Source organism: Nannospalax galili, unplaced genomic scaffold (assembly GCF_000622305.1).
Source record: "Nannospalax galili isolate Female #2095 unplaced genomic scaffold, S.galili_v1.0 scaffold87, whole genome shotgun sequence".
NCBI classification, from domain to species: domain Eukaryota; kingdom Metazoa; phylum Chordata; class Mammalia; order Rodentia; family Spalacidae; genus Nannospalax; species Nannospalax galili.
The window spans coordinates 8,785,622-8,809,542 of NW_008360320.1; the positions used below are offsets into that span (position 1 = coordinate 8,785,622).

Sequence of the window (23,921 nt, forward strand, 5' to 3'; positions counted from 1 at the left end):
CCTGAGCAACTTTTGTCTGATGTAGAAAATCCTTTCCTATACCTGTATCTTGTAAGTTACTGCCAATATTTTCTTCTAATAGTTTCGGAGTTTCCAGTTTCACATTGAGGTCTTTGATTCATTTGCAGTTGTCTTTTGTGCAAGGTGAAAGATAAGGATCTAATTTCATTCTTCTACAGGTACAGATCCAGTTTTGTCAGCACCATTTGTTGAAGATACTGTCTCTCCTCCATTGTGTGTTCTTGGTACCTTTGTCAAATAACAGGTGGCTCAAATTGAGTGTACTCAGGTTTGGATCTTCAATGATGTTCCATTGATCTATGTGTCTGTTTTTGCACCAGTACTATGCTGTATGCTGTTTTATGACTATAGCTCTGTAGTATACTTTGAGATCTGGTATAGTAATCCCCCCAGCATTGCTTTTTGTGCTCAGGGTTACTTTAGCTATTCGGGGTCTTTTGTGTTCCCATATGAATTTAAGTGTGGATTTTTTCTAATTTTGTGAAGTATATCATGGGGATTTTTATTGAGATTGCATTGTTTCTATATATTGCTTTGTGTAGGATGGTCATTTTCACAATATTAATTCTTCCAATCCATGAACATGAGAGATCCTTCTATCTCCTGGTGTCTTCCTTAATCTCTTTCTTTAACAATACAAAATTTTCTTTGTAGACCTTCTTTTCTTTAGTGATTATTACATATTAGTCCACATTAGTCCTCTGTATCTATATGCCCAGGAATGGTGTAGCTTAGTTATATGGTAGATTTACTTTTAACTTTTTGAGAATTATCCACACTCATTCCCATAGTGGTTGCACCATTTCTGCAATCCCACCAGCATTGAATGAGGGTTCATTTTCCCCCATACCCTTGCCAGCATTTTTTTTTTCCCCCATTTCTTTTCTTGATCTTAGCCATTCTGACTGGGTTAAGAGGAAATCTGAAAGTGGTTTCAATTTTCATTTCCCTAATTGTTCAGAATGTTGAATAATGTTTTAAGGTATTTCTTAGCCATTTTCATTTCTTCTTTGGAGAACTCTGTTCAGATTCATAGTCCCATTTTTTAACTGAGCCATTGTTTTTTCTCAATTCTTTGTTTCTTGAGTTCTTTATGTATTCTGTATATTATAATCCTCGGTCAGATGTGTAGCTGGCAAAGATATTCTCCCACACTGCTTCTTATTTGCTTGATTGTTTCCTTTGCTGTACAGAATCTTTTAGTCTAATTATGTTCCATTTGTCCATTGCTGGCCTTAATTCCTGATGAATGGAGTCAAATTCAGAAAGTCATTGCTGCACCTATGTCTTATAAGATGCTAATTGTTTTCTTCTAACAGTTTCATCATCCAAGTTTCATATTGAAGTCCATTTGGAGTTTGTGTGTGTGTGTGCACACGCACTATTAAATTTGAGTCTAATTTCATTCTTCTACCTGTACACAACCAGTTTTCCCAGCATCATTTGTTGAAGAAGCTGTCTTTCCTCCAGGATGTATTTTTGGTCTCTTATCAAATGTCAGATGGGATGTAATTACTATGCTCATGTTTGGGTTTTCTGTTTTGTTCCATTGATTTACATGTCTACATTTGTGCCAGTAGTGTGCTGCTTTTATTATTCTAGCTCTGTTATATAGCTTGAATTCTAGTATGGTAATCGCTGTATCTTTGTTCCTTTTGCTCAAAATTCTTTTGGCTCACCAGAGTCTTTGTGCTTCCATATGAATTTATGGATTTTTTTCTATTCCTGTGAATAATGTCATGGCAATTTTGATTGGGATTGCCTTGGATCTATAAATTGATTTTTGTAGGATTATCATTTTCCCAATATTAATTCTACCAATATTGAATATGAGAGATTTTCCATCTTCTAGTGTCTTCCTCATTCTCTTTCTTCAGAGATTTAAGGTTTTCGTTGTAGAGATTTTTTTCACCTCTTCGCTTAAATTTATTCCTAGAGTTTGGTTTTTCTTTTTGAAGCTATTGTCAGTGAGAGTGTTTCCATGGTCTTTTTCACCACCTGCTTGTTACTGGTATATAAAAAGACTACTGGTTTTTATAAGTTGATTTTTATCCTGCCATGTTTCTGAAAGTGATCATTTCTTGAAGTTTCCTGGTAGAACTTTTGAGATCTCTTATGTATCATATCGTATCATCTACAAAGAGGGATGCTTTGACTGCTTCTTTCCTGTTAGTTTTTCTTCAGTTTTCTTCTCTTATTGCTCTTGCTAGGGCTTTATATATTGAAGGAGTGGGGTTAGTGAACAACCCTGTCTCATTCCTGATTTTAATGGAAGTTCTTCAAATTTTTCTCATGTCTAATGATGTTGGCTGTGAGTTTGTCATATATAGCCTTTACTGTGTTATGGTATGTTCCCTCCTGTTCTGTTTTCTCTAGCCCTTCATCATGAAAGCATGTTGAATTTTATCAAAGCCTTTCCATGTATTGAGATGGCCATGTGATTTTTTTGTCTTTTAAGTCCACATTACATAATGTATTGCATTTATTGACTTACATCTAGTGAACCATCCTTCCATCTTTGGCATAAAGCCAACTTGATATTATGGGTGATCTTTTTTGTTTGTTTTTTGAGACAGAGACTCCCTGTAGCTTCAGGTGACCTGGAACTTGCTTTGTAGACCAGGCTGGCCTGCATCTCACAGAGCTCCATCTGCTTTTGCTGGGACTAAAGGCATGCACCACCACACCTGGATAGATGATTTTTTGAATATACAGTTTTATGCAGTTTTCATGCATTTTATTGAGAGGTTTTGAATACGTGTTCATTTTCTTGTTACTATAAATTTACCTGGTTTTGGCATTATAGTAATCTTGGCTTTGTGCAAGATTTTTGGAGTTCTCTTTCTGTTTCTTTTTCTTTTTTCCTCTTCACAATTTAAAAAATTCTTGGTTCTGTATCTTTATTGAAGGTCTGGGAGAATTATTTTTTTTAAAGTAGGAAGGCTTTGTATTACTCTTTCAATTTCCTTATTTGTTATGGGTCTCTTTAAGTTGTTGATCTCTTCTTTGTGGTTTGAATGAATGCAGAAATTTGTCTTTTCTTTTTCCTTTTTTTAGGTTTTCTAACTTAATGGAGTATAGGTTTTTAAAGTATCCAAAGAGGGAAACATTTTGCTTCTTGAAGGTTTTTGAAAGTCCATTGCATTTCAGTATGCAGGAGAATTGCTCTAATTACGATGAAATATCTGACAAATAAGGCAAACTGTTAAAATGAATTTTGTATGTTGATGATTAATGAATATTAGAACTCAGTAATTTTTCTACACAGGTTTCATGGATTAAAAATGTGTCAAAGCCAATGAATTTTGAGATGTTAGAGAGTAATTTTCACCTGTGTATGTTTGTATCAGTGCATGCCTATTCTACAGCACTGGGAAGTGATAAAGGGAAGGAAGCAGTAGCTCTCCTTTCACAGCTCCTTTCTCCAGGCTCACCATTTGACACCATCCCTTGTTCCTTTTTCCCAGTCCAGCCCCAGCCCTATAATCTCACTCAGAGCCAGTGTTAATTTCCTTTTCTCCTTACATCCTCAAATGACTCCCTAGAGTATAATGGTAGTTGGGGAAAATTTTTTTGGTCTGAAAAGTAATCTTAAAATTTTTGTGAAAAGTGTAAATTAAAGTAATAAAAATATAAGAGATTATATACAAAAAATTCAAAGTTTAATAGATATTTCAGTCTAAAACTTTGTCCTGGTTAAAGATACTGTGGTATAACTCTGAATGAAGTTTATTGAAAATCATGTTTTATAATTTTTTTTGAGACAAGATTTAGCTATATAGTCTAGGCTGCTTCAAACTCACTATGTAACCAGGCTGGCCTCAAACTTAAAGTCCTTCCACCACTTAAACACTGTGATTACAGTCATGTTTGTCTAGAAATATTTTTTAACTAATTAATTTATTTATTTTTATTTTATGCTCCTGAGTGTTTGGCACTCTGCCCATGGAGGCCAGAAGAGTGCATCGGATCTCTTAGAGCTGGAATCACACATGGTTGTTAGCCACCATCTGGGTCCTGGGAACTGAACCCAGTTCCTCTGTGAGAGCAGCCAGTGCTCTTAACAGCTGAGCCATACCTCCAGCCCCTAAAAATATTTTTTAGTATGTTAAAAGCATCTATTGAGCCTCTGCAAGAAGTTATACTTAGTACAAAGTGAAAAGATTAAAACACTCAAATCATGTTCCTACTTGAAATCTTTCAGTCTCAGTGGTCTAACCCTGAAATACAGCTTGTGTTTTTCAAAGGTCCATGTAATTCTTCTGCTTCATCCCTGAACACTTGCACACCGAACCAAGTTCTTGGTCTCTGTTCAGTTACAAGGTCTCAACCTTATAATTTTCTTTTTGCTTCCTCTTTTCTTTCCTTTTTCCATCACTGAGCCTAGTACCTTGCAAATAATAGATGATTAATATTTGGTAGATAAACCCCTGTTTAAAGTGATAATAGGTGATATTTACTTTGTAGTTTTGTGTTTAAATCAGTTTTTGTATGAAGCACACACTTTTTAGTCATTAAAGGAAAAACAAAAACACCATAATGCCATTCTAGAATTGGACAGCCCAATAGGTGATGTTGAGCTAATTAAAATGAACTTAGAAATAAAGTTTTCAACAAAAGGTGAAGAAATTGTTCAGGAAAATCAGCTTAGGCAAGCAATTGTGTTTGAGCACCATGAGTGAAGGACTGTGGTTATAGAAAGATGGTCCATTTAGAGAATGATAGAGGCCACATATGGCTATTTAATTTAAATTAAATAGATCAAATCAGGAAAAAAAAATTCAGTTGTACCCTTCATGTTTCAAGTGGTCTTCACTATATATGGCTGGTCATATGTTGTAGGACTCTCCATTATCTTATAAAATCCCTGGTACTGCAACCATGGAAGCTAAAATCTTAGAGAATAGCTATCAAGGAGCAAGAATCTACAAGAAGGAAGAAAAGAACAAACTTTGCTAATGAAGTTGAGCACATGAATCCTGACTGAGTACAGGTACTGAGCAGAATGATACACAAGAAGCATTTGCCCTTTTGTCAAAGGCCTACTAAAACTATAAAAATTTTATTTGAGGGGCTGGAGAGATGGCTCAGCCATTAAGAGCACTGATTGCTCTTGAAGAGGACCCGGGTTTGATTCCCAGTACGCACATAGCAGTTAACAACCATCTGTTACTCCAGCTCCAGGGGATCTGAGATCTTTTTCTGACTCCGCAGGCATTGCACGACATGGGTGCACTTATACACATGCAGGCAATACACTCATGCATATAAAAAAAAATAAAAATTTTAAAAATTATTTAAGAAGGAGTGGTATGGTCCAAATTGCTGTCTGCATTTAATTGTGTGTCCTGTTATAGTGGTTTTAGGGGTGGAGGAGTCTGCTGAAAATATTTCATGGGGCAAGCTAGAGATAATATAGCTCACTAAGAGTGCATGTGTGGTGGCTGAAATATTGAATATCTGCCCCCTGTTTGTATTTCACTGCCCTTCGATACCATTTCTGATGCAAAAGCATGCATCTTGAAAACAATACTCATTTCACTACAGCACTTAGGTAAATTTCAGCACTTCTCTTTATATATTAAGTGAAGAGAGTAAAAAGTGGATAGCTTATATTTAAACTGAGAAGAATAAATTCCCTAATCTTAAATTTAATTGTGTTAAATTGCTTTGATTTTTTTTTTCAAGCCAATATGATTTAAATTATAGATACAGTATCCACTGGAAATAACCAAAACATGTATATGGACACTTTTCCAAATCCATGGAATGGTATTAATGTGCTTGTAGCATAGTGCCATTTTGGTTAAGTGATTGTAATAGCAACTTACTTGTACTTAAGCAAAATGGTAAGCTAATGATGTAGCTGTTAATTTGAATTTAGCAGACATTTAAAATATAGGTTTCCTTTACAGAGACAAAAGTTGCAATTTTAAGCTCTTTGGTGGGCTAAAAACAGCTTAATTCTGTAGAATCATGGTCATAAGTACTAATTCAGCTTATACAGTGATTGTAGTATGTTATGTTTGTGAAAGATTGCCCAACTGCTTTTTCTTGGTTTTATGTTAATTTAAAAATATTAAACATAAAACTTTATTACATCTTCATGCTGCGATGCTGGGTCAATTTAACTTATGCTCAAGCAGCAACTGCCAGGAATTATCTTTTTCCTAGTTGTTTTTGCTCTGACCTTGTGCCTTTTCCTTCCAGAGACACACTATGGGATGATAAAGTATAATTGTGCAGCTTTATTGCTTAAATGGCATCTGAGGCAAAATGAGCATTGGTAACTGAGGGTGAGTGCCTGATGGAGTGATGCCGTTTATTAGTCAACTATTTTTCAAAAAAATTTTTATTTATTATTTAAAAATTATTTTGTGTGTGTGTATAAGAGTATTGCTTGCGTGTGTGTATAAGAGTATTGCTTGCATGTGTGTAAGTGCACCCTTGTCGCGCAGTGCTGCAGAGGTCAGAAGAAAGCATCTGACTGGAGTTATGGATGATTATTAGCCACCATGTGGGTGCTGGGAATCAAACTCAGGTCCTTTGCAAGAGCATTCAGTGCTCTTAACCGCTGAGTTGTCTCTCCAGCCCTCCATTAGTCAACTTTTTAAAATTTGTAGTTCAGGTAGCAGTTGCCCATGGTTTATAGCTGCATTCCTTTTATGGGCATTTTCATTGCTTGGGGTTTGTAGAGCTAAGGATTCCAAGACTTACCTGTTGTTCCACTTACCACTTTAGAAGTGAAAAAGCAAAGAGTATGTTAACACTAATAATGGGAAAAAATGAGTTCTGTTTCAATATTGGTTATAAGATACAACTTTTTTAAATGATTAAACACCAAAGAGAATGTTGATGTTGCTAGTGTCAGATTATTAAGCCTGTGAAAATCACTGTCACTTTTCTACTGAATGTATTGCACCGCACTGAGGAAAATCTTCACCTGTCAAGTTACAGTTGGATGTGGCTAGATGTGTGAGTTTGTTACGGGGTGTAGAATGAATTTTTCTTTTTATTTGCTACCATTTAAGTACTACTCCAAATCTATAGGCTTTTGTTTTTGTTGTTTTGTTTTATTTTGAGGCATTGTCTTTCTGTAGCCCTCACTGGCCTGGAGCTCACTATGTAGACCAGGCTGTTCTCAGTCTCACAGATAACCACCTATCTCTGCCTCCTGAGTTCTGGGATTAAAGGTACGCATCACTATATCCAGTTCTTACTAGTAGCATTTTAAAAATTTGTTGTAGTACTATGAAAAATCACATATAAATGATTTGACATGAATCATCTGAAAAAAATAAGGAGCATATTCTCCCACAGAGTTATAATAAAAGAAATTCAACCTGAATTGAAATTTTTAATCTTACTCTTGAACCAAATTCAAAGTTTCTGTATTGACCTGATAATACATCCTTCATAGCTGTTTTTCTTCCTGCATTTCAATACCTAACTGAATACATTGGATTTTAGTTTAGAGACTTTATATTTCTTTAATGTATATTTCTTTTCCTTTATGGCATCTCTGTTTTTCAAGATCTACCACAGTTATTTTGCAGAATATTTGTGTATTTATTTCCTTATGACCAAATTCAGATGAAACATTTTTTGCAAGAATACTACATTGGTGATTTGACTCTCAGTGTATCACATTCAGGAATGTGTGGTATCACCATGTCCCCTATTGGTCATGTTACACTGATCACTTGGTTAAGTTTGTATTTTTCAGATTTCTCCCTTTTTATAAATTTTACTATTTTTTCTTGTAGTTAATAAAGCATACGGGACTATATTTAATGCATTTTTCTGACTGGTATCCAAAACATTGAGTTTGCTCAAAACTTACCGATTAAAAATGCCTTTGCTTACATTCTGTGTTCCAAAGGCCAAAAATGTCATAAGTATTTGGGAGCTCTTATCTAATCCCTAAAAGATTTTAGAGTTACCTCATCAAAGGGGGGAATGTTAGAGTAGCAAAAAGCCCCATTAGTTTAACTGGTCAAGACTATAAAATCCCTAGTCTATCCATTGGAGGACCCACCTTTTCAGTCTCACTGGTGAATCAGCTGGTGATAGAACCACCCCTCCCTATGCAGGTTCACCTTAAGTTATGCTAAATAGATGGACTGAATACCTGGTACATTAATGAGGTAGCAAATTTTCCCTGCCTGGAATCTGGCCTTGTAATGCAGAACTCTGAAGAACTTCTGACCAGCCACAGTCACGTAGGTCTCTGTAAGTCTGTCTGCTTTCTGCCATTTGGCTCCATTCTTCAATTCTTTTATGAATGAGACTAAGAACCCTTTAGAGGACCCTCTTTCCCCCTGTTTTATAGTACACGCCAAAACTATGGACATATGGTGTCTTGCCTTAATTAAGAGACAAAATGACCTACAGTAACAGTATGTATAAGTGCTTTGCAGACAGTGATAGACTGGCACCGTCCTTTGAAATATTCTGGAAAAAATTTCATTTTGTACCCTTTGTATGTTCAGAATGTAGCATTACCAGAAACCCTCAAGAAAATTAAAAATTAAAATAATGCCTTTGCTTGTAGTGATGTGTATGATGAGGGGAGAGGATGCAAGGAAAGTAGAGAGGAGGACTCAATAACTAGACCGCCAAGTTGCTATCTATTCTAGTTACTTTCAGTTGCTGTTAGAAATATACTGACCAAAACCAACTTGGAGAGAAAAGGGTTTGCTTTATCTTATATCTCCCAGGTCACAATTCATCATTGATGGAAGCAAAGGCAGGAACCTGGCTCCCCATTCCTGGTACCAACTTCTGTCTTTGTTGCTGTGATAAAACACTGTGACCACGGGAACTTACTGGAAGAAGAGTTTATTTGAGTTTACAGTTCCAGGTTCCAGGGGGATTAGATTCCATCATGGCAGGTAAGCCTGATGAAGTGGCCAGAGCATGATCAGAAAGCTAAACACTCAAAGGAAACAAAGAGGCAAGGCTTAAGAATTCCCAAAGCCCAGCAAGGCCACACTTCCCAAAACCTCCCAAAGCAGCCACCACCATCTGGTGACAAAATTCCCAGAATTTCCATGGAACCTGTAGGGGACATTCTCATTCAAACCACCACAGTGCCCATTCCATTTTATACAGAATATTGATTAGTTCAAGTTACTATTTTGTTATTTTTTTTCTCTTATAGATGATCAGTCTTCCATGTATCCAAATATCTTCAATTTCCAAATTTTTGAATATTAAATTTTAGGAAGAATTGTATTTGGTAGTGGTGGAGGGTATCATTAGACAAAAGGTATTATCGAACTACAATTTTTCTATTTAGTTCAGTATTGATAGATATATTAAAAATAAATGTACCTTTATAAGTTTGTTATTTATTTATTTATTATTAATTAATTAATTAATTTATTTATTTATTTTGACACAGTGTCTCCCTGTAGTCCCAGCTGTCCTGAAACTCACTTTGTAGACCAGGCTTCCTTGCACTCACAGATATCCACCTTCCCCTGCCTCCCAAGTGCTGGGATTAAAGGCATGCACCACCACACCTGGCATAAGTTTTTTAATCTTTAAAGAGAGAGACTATAATACAAACACTGTGGTTTATAGAAGCATTACTTGCTTTTGATGTTAAATACTTCTTTGGCCTGTAAAGAAGTTGCTTGAATTCCTATTAATGCAATATGTATTTAGTATGTAGTCATTCTTTTTGTGTGAAAGGCTGATTCTGCAGATCATATATATGCCTGAAGTTAGACCATTTGGCTTGTTAGCAAAAGGAGATTTATAGTAGTGGTAATCATGGTAATAACAGGGATGATATTTTTTATTTATAAAGTATAAGGGGGGAAAAGCATTTGCATGGTAAGTGGTCTACAATGAGTTCATAACTGTGGTAAAATGAAAACATTTCTGCCTTAGACCATTAGTCTTTGTTCTGGCACTGTGTAGTAGTGTGAGTGATCACAGGTAAAACTTCTAACCTTTTTGCACTTCAGTTTTTTAGAGTGGAAATTGATCCATAAGGTCTAAGTGATGTGATACTATGTTATAAAGGTGATGCTTTATCAGAGACAAGTTATGTATATCTCAGCTGCTCAGATGCCATCCCTTTTCTGCATCTGTTTGTGGTAGACATCTTGTCAGGAAACCATGTTACTCTTTTTATGTTTATTCCTTTAAATACCTTACTGTGACATGACTGTGTAATAGACAGCATTCATCCTAGTGGAATGTTTTGTTGAACGTTTCTGTTCTTCTTGGCTTGCCCCTGTCACGAAGTAGGTATCCAAGTAAATGTGGAGTAAGAATAAATACTTTTTTTTAAAATAAACATAGATAGGTAAATTTTCAGGCTCTTTCTGCAATTAACCTTTTATCAATATTTTATGTGTGCTTTATTTAAGAGATTTAACATATTGCTAGCCATTAGCATTCTAGTAATGGAGAAGAAAAATTCTTTAATGCAAGTGTTATAGAATACTTTAAAAGGGGTTGAGAAAAGATGCCAGGAGGGAAAGACTAAACTAGATAAATCTACTGTATAAATCAAAGAGTTTTGTCATAACAGGAACATGTGCCATTCCTGCTTGTATATTGAATTTCAGTAGTTGCTTGAATAAAGAAGTAAAGAGTAATGAAACTGGCAAGCAAAGTATTCCCTAGTCAGCCTTATCTTTGTTCCATTTGTCCTTCAAATAGAGCCTTTCTTGACTTTTTCAATAAAATCCATCCAGTTTTATTTTTTCCCCCATCTCGCAGTAACTGAACTGAGCTGAGACCAATGAAATTCAAGGCTTTTATAGTTCTTAGCAGCTGCTTTTCAAGAGCTCAAAATTTAGAATGCTTCTACATGGTATTAAGGCTCATCTATTCATGTGTCCCTATAGGACATATGTGTTTCTTGGGGTGGGAAGAGGAAAGAAGAGAAGGGTAAAGGATGACCCTTCAGGAATGTTTGGAACAGTAAGCCCTCATTTCTTTCTTAGGATACTCTTTACAAGCTCAGTGCTTAACCTGACGGAACTGGCTGCTCTTCGGCCTGACCTGGGGAAATTGAAAAAGATTCTTTACTTCCATGAAAATCAATTGGTATATCCTGTCAAGAAATATCAGGAGAGGGATTTTCAATATGGATACAACCAAATTCTCTCATGGTAGGTATAGATTGCATCAAATTTTGGTTCTTTGACATGTACCCTCTCATTTATTTGACCTGTACCCCCTCCCTATTTATTTACGCACACTCATGCACGCGAGTGGGGTGTGTGTGTGTGTGTGTGTGTGTGTGTGTGTGTGTGTTCCCATCCCTATCCGGGTGGGGGGGTAGATGAGTGTGCACAGGTCAGAGGAGGGCATTGGGTGTCTTCCTCTATCACCCTCCACCTATTCCTTTGAGACAAGTTCTCTCTCTGAGAACCTCATGCTCCTGTTTTTCTCTTCTGGTCTTGAAGCCAGAAAATCCTAGAGATCCTCTTGTCTTTGCCCTTGGAGCTGGGGTTACAGGCATGTGGCACATGATCAGCATGTTATGTGGACACTTGAAGCCAAACTCCAATCCTCATGACTGTGCAAGAAACACTCTTAACTGCTAAGCCACCTCTTTAGCCCACCCCCATCTTTTTTTTAGATGGTAAGTTTTAAAATCTGGAGACCTACTCTAAATATATAAATACCTTAAGGCAGGTGCAGGTATTTAAAAATTCCGTCCGTAATAGTGATTATTTGTGTTTCTGTAGTATATATTACGTCACAGCTATTCTTTTTATAAGATACATATATGCATACATTTATCAACAGTCTAGTTATCTCACTCTGAGTTTCATGACATTCAAAATAGAAGCAGAAGTTAATAAATATCTTCACCCTTTGATTCCATGACACTTTAGAAATGGTAACAAGTTCGTGTTTACAGCCACTTTCACTATATTCAGTTTAATTAAAATAGAAATCTAACAGACAGTTAAAGCTCCATACATCATGGAATTTTGTAACTCCCACAATTTTGTTTGTTTGCTTCTTTTTTTTTTTTTTTTCTTCCTAAGATAGAAATTGGGAACATGGAACATGAATCTCTTAGTGTTCTCTGCCTCTCAACTGCAGTCCCCAGCTTATCCTTCTGAAATGACATATCCTTAAACTACTGTGACATTTCAAAAGTGTGAGGGGCCTTTTCTATGTTACTTCAGTGTAGTGTGTATCCTGATACTTAATGGAAGACATTAATAATAGCCCTGTACTAGATTTGCTATATAGAATCTTATATTACTGCACAAATCAAATGGAATCAATTTGGTACTGATTGCAAACATGTTACTCCCCTTCATTAATAGTTACTGGCTACAGAGATTGATAATGTGTTTAAACAGACTTTCTTGGAAGTCTGCTCCTCAGTTTAGATGACATAGAAAAACAGCTATACGGTAATAATTTTGTTCTGAGCATTTTTAAGTGTTTTCCTGCAATCATTTTTACAAGCTGCTTCAGTTGTGAAGGAGCAGTGCTATCAAAACAGAGCAGAGCTGCTTCACATCAGATGTCTCATAAAAAAGCAACCATTTTAAAATTTCATAATAAAATTAAAATACTTTATTTTATCCTGAAATGGCAAAGAGAAAATGTTTTAAAAATGAAAATGAAATCATTTTATATCAATATGTAAAACATTTGTTAGATTCTTATGATTTCTTGAAATTAGCATCATTCTTTCCTCAGATAGTGTGTGTTTATTACCCTGAAAAATCATGGAGAAAAAAATTAAGTTTATTTTTTTCTTTTATGAGTGGATTTAAAGTTAATGGAAATTACACCCTTTCGTATGAGAGAGGAAATATGCAAAAAAAGTGTACTTCTATAAAACATAATCAATCTTTAACAACATAGACTAAATTTTTGAGATTGATAATATTTGGGTTGTATGCCCAAGGAGGGCAGATACTAAAAAAAAATTTCAGCTCTTTTGTTCCTCTTCTCTTTTATAAGTAATTGTTTTTCCTCATATGGAGTGAGATTATAAAAACCTACACACAATTTTTCAGTATTTCTCAAGAGGTAAACTGATAGACAAGCTTGGACAGAAATAAGTGGACTGCGTCATTGTTTGGCTTATTGTTGGGAAAAAAATATTTCACAGTTGTCCAGAGGAAAAATAAGAATGTCAGAAACCAATTCTGTCCTGATTCCTTCCAAAAGTATGACTTCTTCCTCAAATGTTTCTTTTTTTTTTTTTTGCTGACTTCTGCTTTTTTGGGGGGGGGCACTGTCAGATTTTTCTTGACCATGTGGTAGTTAAAGATTTTAAAGATGATGAACATAAGCACTCACCTTAAACAGAGGTTTTACTAACCCTCTGACTTATGAACACAGGCTATAACTATATATTATGAACCCTGGATCTCTATTACAATATGTGACATATGGTGCAAACAGACAAGCTGTAAAGACATCCTTCCATTTTTGGTATATTATATTGGATTCCTTATTGCTTGGTGTTGTGTCAGCACTTTCATGCCATTCTGTTGATTATCCATGCTGTTATTGCCTCTGTTCCCCAAATTTTTACCAGGTAACAACTGAAAAAAAAAAAAAAAAACCCCAAAACAAAGAAATAAAATAAAAACTCCTATGTAAACGCAGCTTTGGAGGGGGAGGCACAGGGATGGCAGGTCAGTATTCCTTTCAGTAGGTTTTTCTTCTGTTGTCTACTAACAATAGCAAACATGCCTGCCTTAGTAAGTATGTTATAAACTAAACCGAGGGTTAGTTATTATATTCTTATTTTATCTACTTATGTTCTGTAGCTCTAAAGGCATGCTTTCTTTTCAGTCTCACTGAGGTATAAATTTAGAGTATGAAAGAAAACTAACTGATTTGTCTACTTGATCATGTTTATCTTCTTATAGAAGTGTTTGTATGTATTTTATTGAGATTCAGTGACACTGAATTGCTGGTTAAACAACTAAGACGATACTCTAGGTTGCTTTCTATTGGTGTGTGATAAATACCAGGTCAAAAAACAAGTTGGGGGAGGAAAGGGTTTATTTCATAATCTAGAGAAGTCAAAGTAGGAACTCCGACAGGCAGGAATTTTAAGCAGGAACTCTGAAGAACTGCTGCTCACTGGCTTTCCCCCAAGCTCCTGCTCTGCTATCTTTCTTATGCAGCCCAGGCCCACCTGCCAAAGGATGGTATAGCCCACAGTGGACTAGACCCTCTTTGTCTTGCCATATAGCCATCAGGAAAATGCCCCACAGATATGCCCACAGGCCACTCTGATGGACATACTTCTTCATTTAAGGTTTTCCTTCCCAGGTGTGTCAGTTTCGCAATCAAGATCAGGCATCACAGACATTTTAAAAAATCAAGACATCAAATTAATTTTTGACCAAAAATTACATCACACTACACCTCCAGCTTTTTGTTAACTTCTTCTACAGTTATCATTAGTATTCATTGATAGCAAAGAAAGTGTTATAGGCATGTAGAAAATTGCTGACATGTTTATATCACCTAAAATCTTTCATGGTTTCCTAAAACAATATTTCATATTTCTACTTTAAAGATATTAGAGAAATACAACCTGTTTATCAAAATCAATAGTTAACCTTACATTTTTCTTATTTATTTCAAAAGGTCCCTGATATTGTGGCCTTCTATATATTCTTTTATGTCATGAGTAGGATCTAATTTCTACTTCTCTGACCTAAATATAACATAGTAAAATGAATTATTTATAGAGAGATCATCACTCTTCCTGGGTAGTGCCAGCACTTACACACACACACACACACACACACACACAAAAAAAAAAAAAAAAAAAAAAAAAAAACTTTCTTCAAATAAATCTAAGCAGGAATTGAACTTTAACAATGATGAAGATAACATGACTTGTTATGAAAAGAGTGTTACCTGAAGTCTCCTCAAAGGTGCTCAGGAGTGTGGCACACATACTGTTTTCTGTAGTACAGTATGCAGTAATATCGTTGGACTTGCTGTATGTAATAGTAATAAGGTAGAAAGTCATAGCATTGAGGGGAATTAGGCTTTGGTTTGAAGTCTTAAGTAATTTCATTAAATTATTTAATTTCTTTGTTGCCTATCTTCCTTGATGCAACCAACCCAACATAGGATAGAATACTAAGAACTAACTAGTCTTTTAGAGACAGTTGGATAGATGCTCACATGAAGTTCTCTTTGCAAATCTAAGATACAACGTAAACTCTGTTTAATATGCAGAGGTCTTGAGCTTATAAAAATAACTCAAAATGAATCTGGGCTTACCCTTTGCATTTGCCTTTCCTCTTTACAGCTTAGTGGCTGATGTGATAGTATTCAACTCAGTTTTTAATATGGAGTCATTTCTGACTTCCATTGGAAAATTTATGAAGCTAATTCCTGATCACAGACCTAAAAACCTGGAAAGCATCATCAGACCCAAGTGCCAAGTCATTTACTTTCCCATCAAGTTTCCTGATGTGAGTAGGTGAGTGTGTTTAACTCTGTTCTCACTATTTAATTATAAACTTGCTTCTTAAATGTATACATATATTTATATTCTTCTTGCTAGTTTTGACTTTTCTGCATAAAAATAGCCAATTGAGTTCTATCTCTCTACAGTGTAATTTACAGAGACTTTAAATAATCGTATCTAATCTACCACTGAATGATTAGTTCAGCTCTTGAATTCTTTCTTTCTTTACTCTTATTTGCTTACCAAAGTAGGGTACTTTGACTTTTTTAATGCTCCTGGTTTTGTTTCTTTACTTGTTGTTTAGTTCCAGAAGTCATCACGAAACATATTCCATTCAGCTTACATTCAGTATTCCTAATGCATATAATAACTCTAAATAAATCAATGTTGTCTCATTTCTTGGATGACCTTATTTCTGCCTACCATTTTCTTCTTCTTTTCCTTCTTCATTTTCATAATTTTTATTATCTTAATAATGAGCTAAACCCTCCACATTGGGTTATAAATGTACTTAATTGCATTTCTCTTTCCTGTTAACTAAAGACATTTTTATTACCCTTGTTACTGGGCCCACCCTGAATTAGTAGTGGATGATGTGGCACAAAGGGAACATTCTGGAATTCCTCTTCACTTTTGTTTAAACTTAGAAAAATGATTTTTGCTACCACTAGGAATATTTCTCCATAGTGAACAGGAAGTTTACTTCACTGAGTCTCACACTAGCTGGTGGTGCTACTGTTTTCTAACTGCATCTTTTAAAGGTGTTGAAGAAAAGCTGTTTCTGCCTGTCTGAAATGAAGGCAAGAAATGATTTAATATCCATATTGCATGTTCTACACTAATGAGTTCACCCAAAATTTGCTGTCGGGTAGTGGTCCTTATTTGTACTCCTAATACTAATTTATTAGTGTCTCTGTAGGCAAAAATCTGACTCATATCAAATTAGTGTATCATAAAATTTAAGTTAGAATACATTGTCCAATTCTTACGCTATGGGCTTTAGAAACAAAAGGTCAGAGAATCAGAAATTGGCTCCAAGTCTCCCTGCCATTGTCACTGACTGGATTATGTTTGTGTCTATGACTTCTGATTCAAATGTCTGTGTATTGTTACAACTTCTGCCTTTATAAGTTGTCAATAACTGTGAATGGTTTATTTGCTGCTTTTAAAATTGCAACGCTAAATAAGAGAACTCAGATTACCTCAGATCATAATCAGTTTTCAAATATGTACATTTTCTGGCGCATGCTCGCTTGTGTATGCACATACATGTATGCACAGGCAAACATGTCTTGTTATCCAGAGATAATTGGTTCCATGGCATCTCTAGAAAATCAAAATCTGCAGATACTCAAGTCCCTTATATAAAATGATATAGTGTTTTCATATAATTTATGAACATTTTCCTGTATACTTGAAATCATCTCTGGATTGTTTAGAGGCCCTAATACAATGTAAACACTCTATAAGTCATTGTAACATGATATTATTTAGGAAATAATGACAAGGACAAATAGCTACACAAGTTCAGTAAAAACAGACCTTCTTTCTTCCCAAATATTTTCATCTGTAATTGGCTGAGTCCATGAATGGGAAACCCATGAATAAAAAAAAGGTGTCTGTATACATGACTTTATTATTTTGTTATGTACATTGATTGAATTTTGACTTTTGAGAGCTGTAATTGTTACAGTTTGGATCTGTTATCAAGTGAGACAACATTGTATGCTTAAAGTTTTAAAATATGAGCCTTACTGTTAATGGTTTTTGTTTTTTATATAACATTTATACAGATTTAGATCTTTGAGGGAATATAGGTAGCCAGTAGTGCATCTGAATTATTACTGCTTTAAATTTCCAAATAAATAATATGCTTTCAAATTCATTTGCATTACTTAAGCTCCAAAACATCATATGTTTAATACACCTGTGGCAATTCAATAGCTTAATTTTATATTATCATGAAGAAATCTTGCTAAATAGAAGAAGGTTAAGAAATATTTTGGCCAAGATATCATTCATAAACAGGTCTTAGCCAAGACTGGTATTTGAATTATTTTCAAATGGTAATTTGCTTTATACAACTCAAACTCTTATAGTGTAAGTGATTATTTGCATGAATGAAAATCATTCTGATGCCTGCAGTTTTAAAAATGTATTATTTTGTTGAGATGTTGAAAAATATTTAACAATCCCAAAGGGAAAAATAATTGAGATGACTAAAAAGGAGCAACTCTTGATTGCCTATCTTTCTCCCTACATAGATGTTATTTACTCGTGGCAAAGTGTATTTAAACAACAGTAAAGCAGAAGATACAGTTATGTTACTAATATAGCATGTATATAATATAGTAGTATAGTAGGTGTTAATCAGAGAAAAGGTAAAAGCATATCTATTAAAGGTAGTGAGAATTACTAGTTGCTATTTGCTAAAACTCAGAACATATCAGGTAGGCATTTAGCAGTAATGGACTTAACAATATCTATTGCTTCCTATTTACCCTTCTCAATCATCTCATCGTGAACTCCTTAAAACAAAACTGCTAAATAGATACTGTTCTCTTGAAAGTATTTCATAATATTTATTAAACATCGAGAATAGAAAAAGTTCTTAAATGCCGTGGTCACATAGATGTGTATTTGATTCTTGACCTCTACATAATAACTTGTAGCTAGTGCCAATAGAATAACCCTGAGCCTACATTCTTCAGTGGTTATGATTGTGTATACTTTGTATGATTGGGGTGATGTAGTGATTGAAGTGCATGCCAAGTGCTTAATAGACCTCTAAATAAATAAATATCTCATCATCTTAAGTCCCCCATCCTAGCAGTCTGTAACTTGACACATCTGAGGCCACCTGAAAGTAGAGAACTATATTGATTAACCCTTCTTACCTTCCTACAATCAACACATTAAAACAGAACTACTCTGCCAAGAGGCCAGTTTAATGTACATAGAGAGAAAGATTTATTTTCTTTTTATTTCATACAAACAACCGTATATCTCACTAGAATCTGCTACCCATTGTTTGAGCCAACTTCTCACTTTTCTTCTTGTCCAGTTGTGTTTTTATCCAATTCAATGTCTATATTCCATTATTACATTTACTCTTTTCCTAGTTAGCCTTAATTGTCAACTTAACACAGACTTTCATCTGAGAGGAAAGCCTTAATTGAGAAATTGCCTAGATCAGATTTGCCTGTGGGCATGTATTTGGGGGATTGTCTTGATTGTTAATTGATGATGTAGGGTTCAGCCCAGTGTGGGCACTATTATTGGCAGGTGGTCCTAGAGTGTATAAGAAAAATAGCTGAGCATGGGATGCATGCCTTTAATCCAGGCACAGAAAGACAGGCAATCTTTGTTAGTTTGAGGTCAGCCTGATCAATAGAGTGAGTTCAATGCCAGTCAGTACTCACAGTGAGACCCTGTCCCAGAAACAAATTAAACAGAAGGAAGGAAGGAGACAGGGAGAGAGGGAAGGAGGGAGGGAGAGAAGGAAGAAAGTTAGAAAGTTTAAATGTGAACCTTTGAGCAAGCCAGAGAATGAGCCAACAGCTGTTTCCCTCCATAGCTCATGCCTCTAGGTTCCTGCCTTGTGTTCTTGCCTTGCCTTCCTGCCCTGACTTCCCTCAACAATGCACTGTAACTTATAAGTTGAAATAAACCATTTCCTGACCTATGTTTCTTTTGGTCATGGTGTTTGTCACAGCAACAGAGATGGAACTAGAACAGTTGCCTTACAGTTGATCCTCAGATATTTTCCATTGCATGCTTTTTTAAATTATTGATTTAATAACCACACAATCAGAAGAAGCATTTCATTACAATAGCATTGACATATTCAGTAACAATTTCCAAACCTAAGATGCATCTACTTCAAAATTGGCTGTAAATTTTTAGGTTTACAATTGAATTAATACAGTTACACATTATTGTACTCAGTATAATCCCTATAAGACATAAAATTAAATGAGGTTTTAAACTTTAAAAATGATCTCCATTTCACTATTAAAATACAAAGTTTCATACAGAAAAACTCATTTTCAATAAAATTGACACTAAGATGCACATGCATTTCTAATCTCTATATACCTGATTATTACTAGTCACAGTCGGTTACTTTCTGAGCTCCTTGGCATCTGAGCATGGATATAAAGTCATCAGATAGATTTCAGTGGTAATGTTTTTCACATCTACCAGTTATTAAGTAGCAAATTTTTATGCTATGAAGAAATATCTTTTTAATTTTTTAAATTTAATAAATTTATTTATTTTTACACCCACTTCCCAGATAGCACCCTCCCATAGCCTCCCTCCCCCCAAGAGCACTTATACTCTGATGTCCCTGCTACTGTCTATGTTGTCGGCACCCCAGTCATTCCCCACTATTTGCCCTTCTGGTGAATCTAGTCAGCCTTATCTAGAGGTCTTTGTTTTAGGAGGGTCAACTGTTCCTCATCTAGCAGTAATCAGTTGTCAATATTCCTTTGGATAAGATTGGGGTCTGCTGTTCATTTGCCTAGTTCTATCTGGGTTACTATCTGGGAATCCCTTTAACCACCCTGGCCAACAACTCAAAAGAAGGTATCACCTGTCTGGCAATTGTTGCTTGTTATGTAGCCTTTAGCTATACATATGGACTCTTATGAAATTATATTGGCCCCTTTAATCTTTGGTTATACTTTCCTTTTGGGTGTTTAAGGCCACACAGTTGGACCAGATAAACCAATTTACTTTTACTCTTACGGTCGTTTGAAGATCTGTTCCACAGGGGTCACATGGGCTTGGGAGGAGCCCCGGCTCCTTTTTTTTTTTTTTTTTACCAGTTTCGCCTATATGAAGATAAGTCAAAGGTCCTGCTCAACCATGGTTGGCTTCGCTTGGAAGAATGGAAGAAATGATTCCTCTGTGTTGACCCTCCTCTTTGTAGACTGGACACTGGTTCAAGTCCATCTGGTGGGGTCTCCTCGGCCTCCTTGATCAAGAGGACAGGTGACCCACCACCATTATAGCACATTTTTAGAGATGCTTATAGTCTCCTGGAATTAGTCGACCTAGGAGGGCAAGGAGCACAAACTGTCCTTTATGTCCCTCTGACCAAATTATTATAGGCCTCAAAGTATGTCTGTTAAACACCCAAGAAGGTCAGTTCCACCAGTCTTGTATTTTTAATTACTGTGTACCATGTAGATAAATCTTGGGTGACGACCAGTTGTTCTTGGATAAACCTTACCTAGACATATATTTCTTGATCTGCTATGTATAATTTGTCAGTAGGTTGTAGGAGTAATATGGTTCTCACTGGTTTTCAAAGCTAGCTAGGCATTGTTTATCTCTCACATTGTCTCACCCCTCCATCATGGTTTTCCCACATAAGGTGCCCACATTTCCCCCCTTTCTCCCTTACTAATACCCTTCTCCTATCGTCTTCCCTCTCTTGAGCTCCTTCTTTCCCTTTATGCCCTAGGTTCCTTATATACCTTTCCCTCTCCCCTCCCTTAAACTAACCCAATTTATCCATATCTCCCTTATTAAGGCCTGTTTCCTACTGTTTTTCTCTTTCAGGTTATTTCTTTTCCTTTACCATGCTGTTTCCTTTCCATTATCCTGGTTTCTCTAGTTGTGTCTGGTTGCATACTTATTTATCAGAATCTGGTTCTCGGATACACATATGAGGGAGAACATATGTCGATTTTTTTTCTGAGTCTGTCTTACTTCACTTAGTATAACAGGTTCTAGAGAATTCTTATTAACATACAAAAGGCCTTTTCTTCTTACATCTTTAATAATATCTCTGACTCATTTCTATTGTTTATATTTACTGCTTCTAATTTCATTTTTACTGTTCTCTAAAGCTGCTGCATTGAAACATTTTCTTAAGGTCTTCAGTGAGTTCCATACTTCTCATTCCTATCCTCAGTACTCATCTTCCTTAACAGCAGTATGTGATACACTATGGCACATTCTTTAGTTGATTTCTAGATACAGCCCCTTGACTTTTGCACAGACTGCTTGGTGCTGATTAGTTTCATCTTCTTGACACAAACTAGAGGCACTACAAAAGTGAGAACCTCATCTGGTTGGCCTTTTTCGAGTCTGTGATGTGTTTTCTTAAATGAAAATTGATGTTCGGGGCCCAGTTCACTATGGGTAGAGCTATCCCTGGGCTGGTAGACCTCGGCTATGTAAGAAAGGTAAGTGAGCAAGTCAGGGAAATTGAGTCAGTAAGCATCGTTCCTCTGTTGTTGCTGCTTCAGTTCCTGCCTCCAGGTTCCTGCCTTGAGTTCCCTCAATGATGGACCTGTGTGCAAAATGAACCCCCTTTCTCTCCCAAGTTGATTTTGGTCAGAGTCTTTTATCACAGCAACAGAAAAATAACTAGAACACTGCTGTTTCTCAGACTCTTTGGCTGGCTCCTTTTTCTCCTCATCTTTCATCATTAACCACTATTGGTGTTCATACCTAAGGAGTTGGTGAGGAATGAGCCCAAGATTGAAATAACACTTGGGAGATCAACAATGAAGCAGTCATTCTATGGGAAAATGGAAAAAGGGATTTGAGGACATGATAAGTTAATTCAGATCATGGAGGTTACATAAGTCAATGATTGAAAAGTGACCCTAAATTCAACAAGTAAAAGGTCTAGTGATACCCCACCTTGAAGACGGTAAGAAAAGTTCTGTATGTCTTTTTCTAATAGACGGTTATTTAGGATTCAAGTCTTCATGAAACATCTTTTTGTGTGTCTCTGTCTTATCTGCTTCTCTATCTCTCCCTCTCTCTACCCCCATGTACACACATACACACACACACACACACACACACACACACACACACACACATACACACATACACACACACGCAGCCTCATTGTATGGATGAAGATCCCAGAGATCCTAGATAAGTTATGTATCTTCTGGATATCACATAGTTATAGGCAGAGAAGAGCTAGAACTTATATCTTAAAGTCTGCATCCAGTCCTCTGCCAAGCACCTATTGTTAATGCAATTTCCGAGATCTTGATTATCTGATGTTTAAGCTGACAGCAGATTAGCAGCCTTGAATTGGGGGTGTGATAAAGGCAGGCTTACTGACAGCAGTAAAACATGACAGCTGACTGACAACTTGACAACAAGGGAGGAGAGAGATAATCTACTTAAAAAATACATGGGAAGTGAAAAACCATAGCAGCTTGGAGCTATGGGATGGTAGGGTGGGCAACTCCATATCAAATAACCCCTGCAGACATGCCTCCATGATTACACAGCTTGTGCATACAAAGAATGTGTGTATTATTAAGAGTGATTAAGTGGTAACCAGTACCTTTCATTTTAAGAGTGCAGGATATTATATTGACACATGGTATAAACAGCATCAAAGAGAGGTAAATATGCCATACTTTTAAGGTATATATGAGCTGTTTTCATGTACATGTTTCCATGTAAAGGAAGGCAGTAAATATCCCAAAACCTTTTTAATGTGAAAGTAATTTCCTTTTGCTTTAGGTGACCAAGGGCATTTCAGTGAGCTGTCTTCCTAGGATCCCTCTGATGAGTGAGTCTTGTCACTAACCAGGTCTCCTTTTCTGGGTTGCATTCCATGGCTCCTTAATGCTAAAAGTTTCCAGGACTACCAGGTGATTGGTGGTCAACAAAGTGATTTTGTAATATTATATACCAGAGTATAAATAATACCAGAGTATAAATATCTTTTGGGACTCAACAGCTAAAGCATTTTGCTAAAGAAGATAATACTTATTAAAGGACATAAATTAGAGAAAAGATTTAGACAGTTTTACTCTTCATTTCAAGAATGCACGTTTCACATGGATATCCATGGTGCCAGTGGCTGTATGATATAGAGATACAGGGTAGGAGTCTTGCAGCCTGTTGAGTACAGTGCTAAAGAGGGCAGTATTCTTACTCTAGATGTATAACTGTCATAAAGAAAAGGCCCATCAGAAATAGTAATATTTTAAATATCCGTATCTTTGTGTGGTTCTTGGTTTTATCAAATCAAAATAGATGAGAAATTTGCAGGTTGCTTGCTTGTTTGTTCTGGGATTATAAGCATGTGTCTTCACTCCCAGCTCCTTTGACACAGTCATTTTTAGAAGGTAGAGCTTGGCTTTTATAAAAGCTAATATTTATTGATTCTTTACATCCTATATTGCACTAAGAATATTATTCATGTTTTAGTATTTTATCTTTTCATTAACCCTATAAGATATTTCCTATTCATAGCTGAAGAAACTCATAGACATTTCAAGTAATTTTTATCTATAGTCATATGTATGTATAATAAAGACAGGCCTAGAAATCAAGCAACTTTTAAAACTCTCTTTTAGAATCCAAGTTCTTACTATATTTTAGAGAGCTCTGGTCCCTAGTACTTGATGTATCATTGACCAATGTAGAAGAAATTATTTCTTGCAAAGAGAACTGA

General features: G+C 35.8%; 1 protein-coding gene across 14 annotated transcripts in view; it reads left to right on the plus strand.

Annotated features, from left to right (window-relative positions):
• Gtdc1 (glycosyltransferase like domain containing 1) overlaps positions 1 to 23,921 on the plus strand; it is a 447,396-nt gene that overhangs the window by 214,532 nt on the left and 208,943 nt on the right. For 10 of the 14 annotated variants that reach the window (XM_029559715.1, XM_029559718.1, XM_029559719.1 and 7 more), the window contains 2 exons: positions 10,989 to 11,156; positions 15,308 to 15,481. In XM_029559715.1, the coding sequence (XP_029415575.1) occupies positions 10,989 to 11,156; positions 15,308 to 15,481 (342 nt within the window). Of the gene's footprint in view, positions 1 to 8,769; positions 8,916 to 10,988; positions 11,157 to 11,453; positions 11,633 to 13,361; positions 13,665 to 15,307; positions 15,482 to 23,921 lie in introns of those variants that run through there. The other 4 variants (XM_029559721.1, XM_008825191.3, XM_008825188.2 and 1 more) reach the window with 4 other exon arrangements.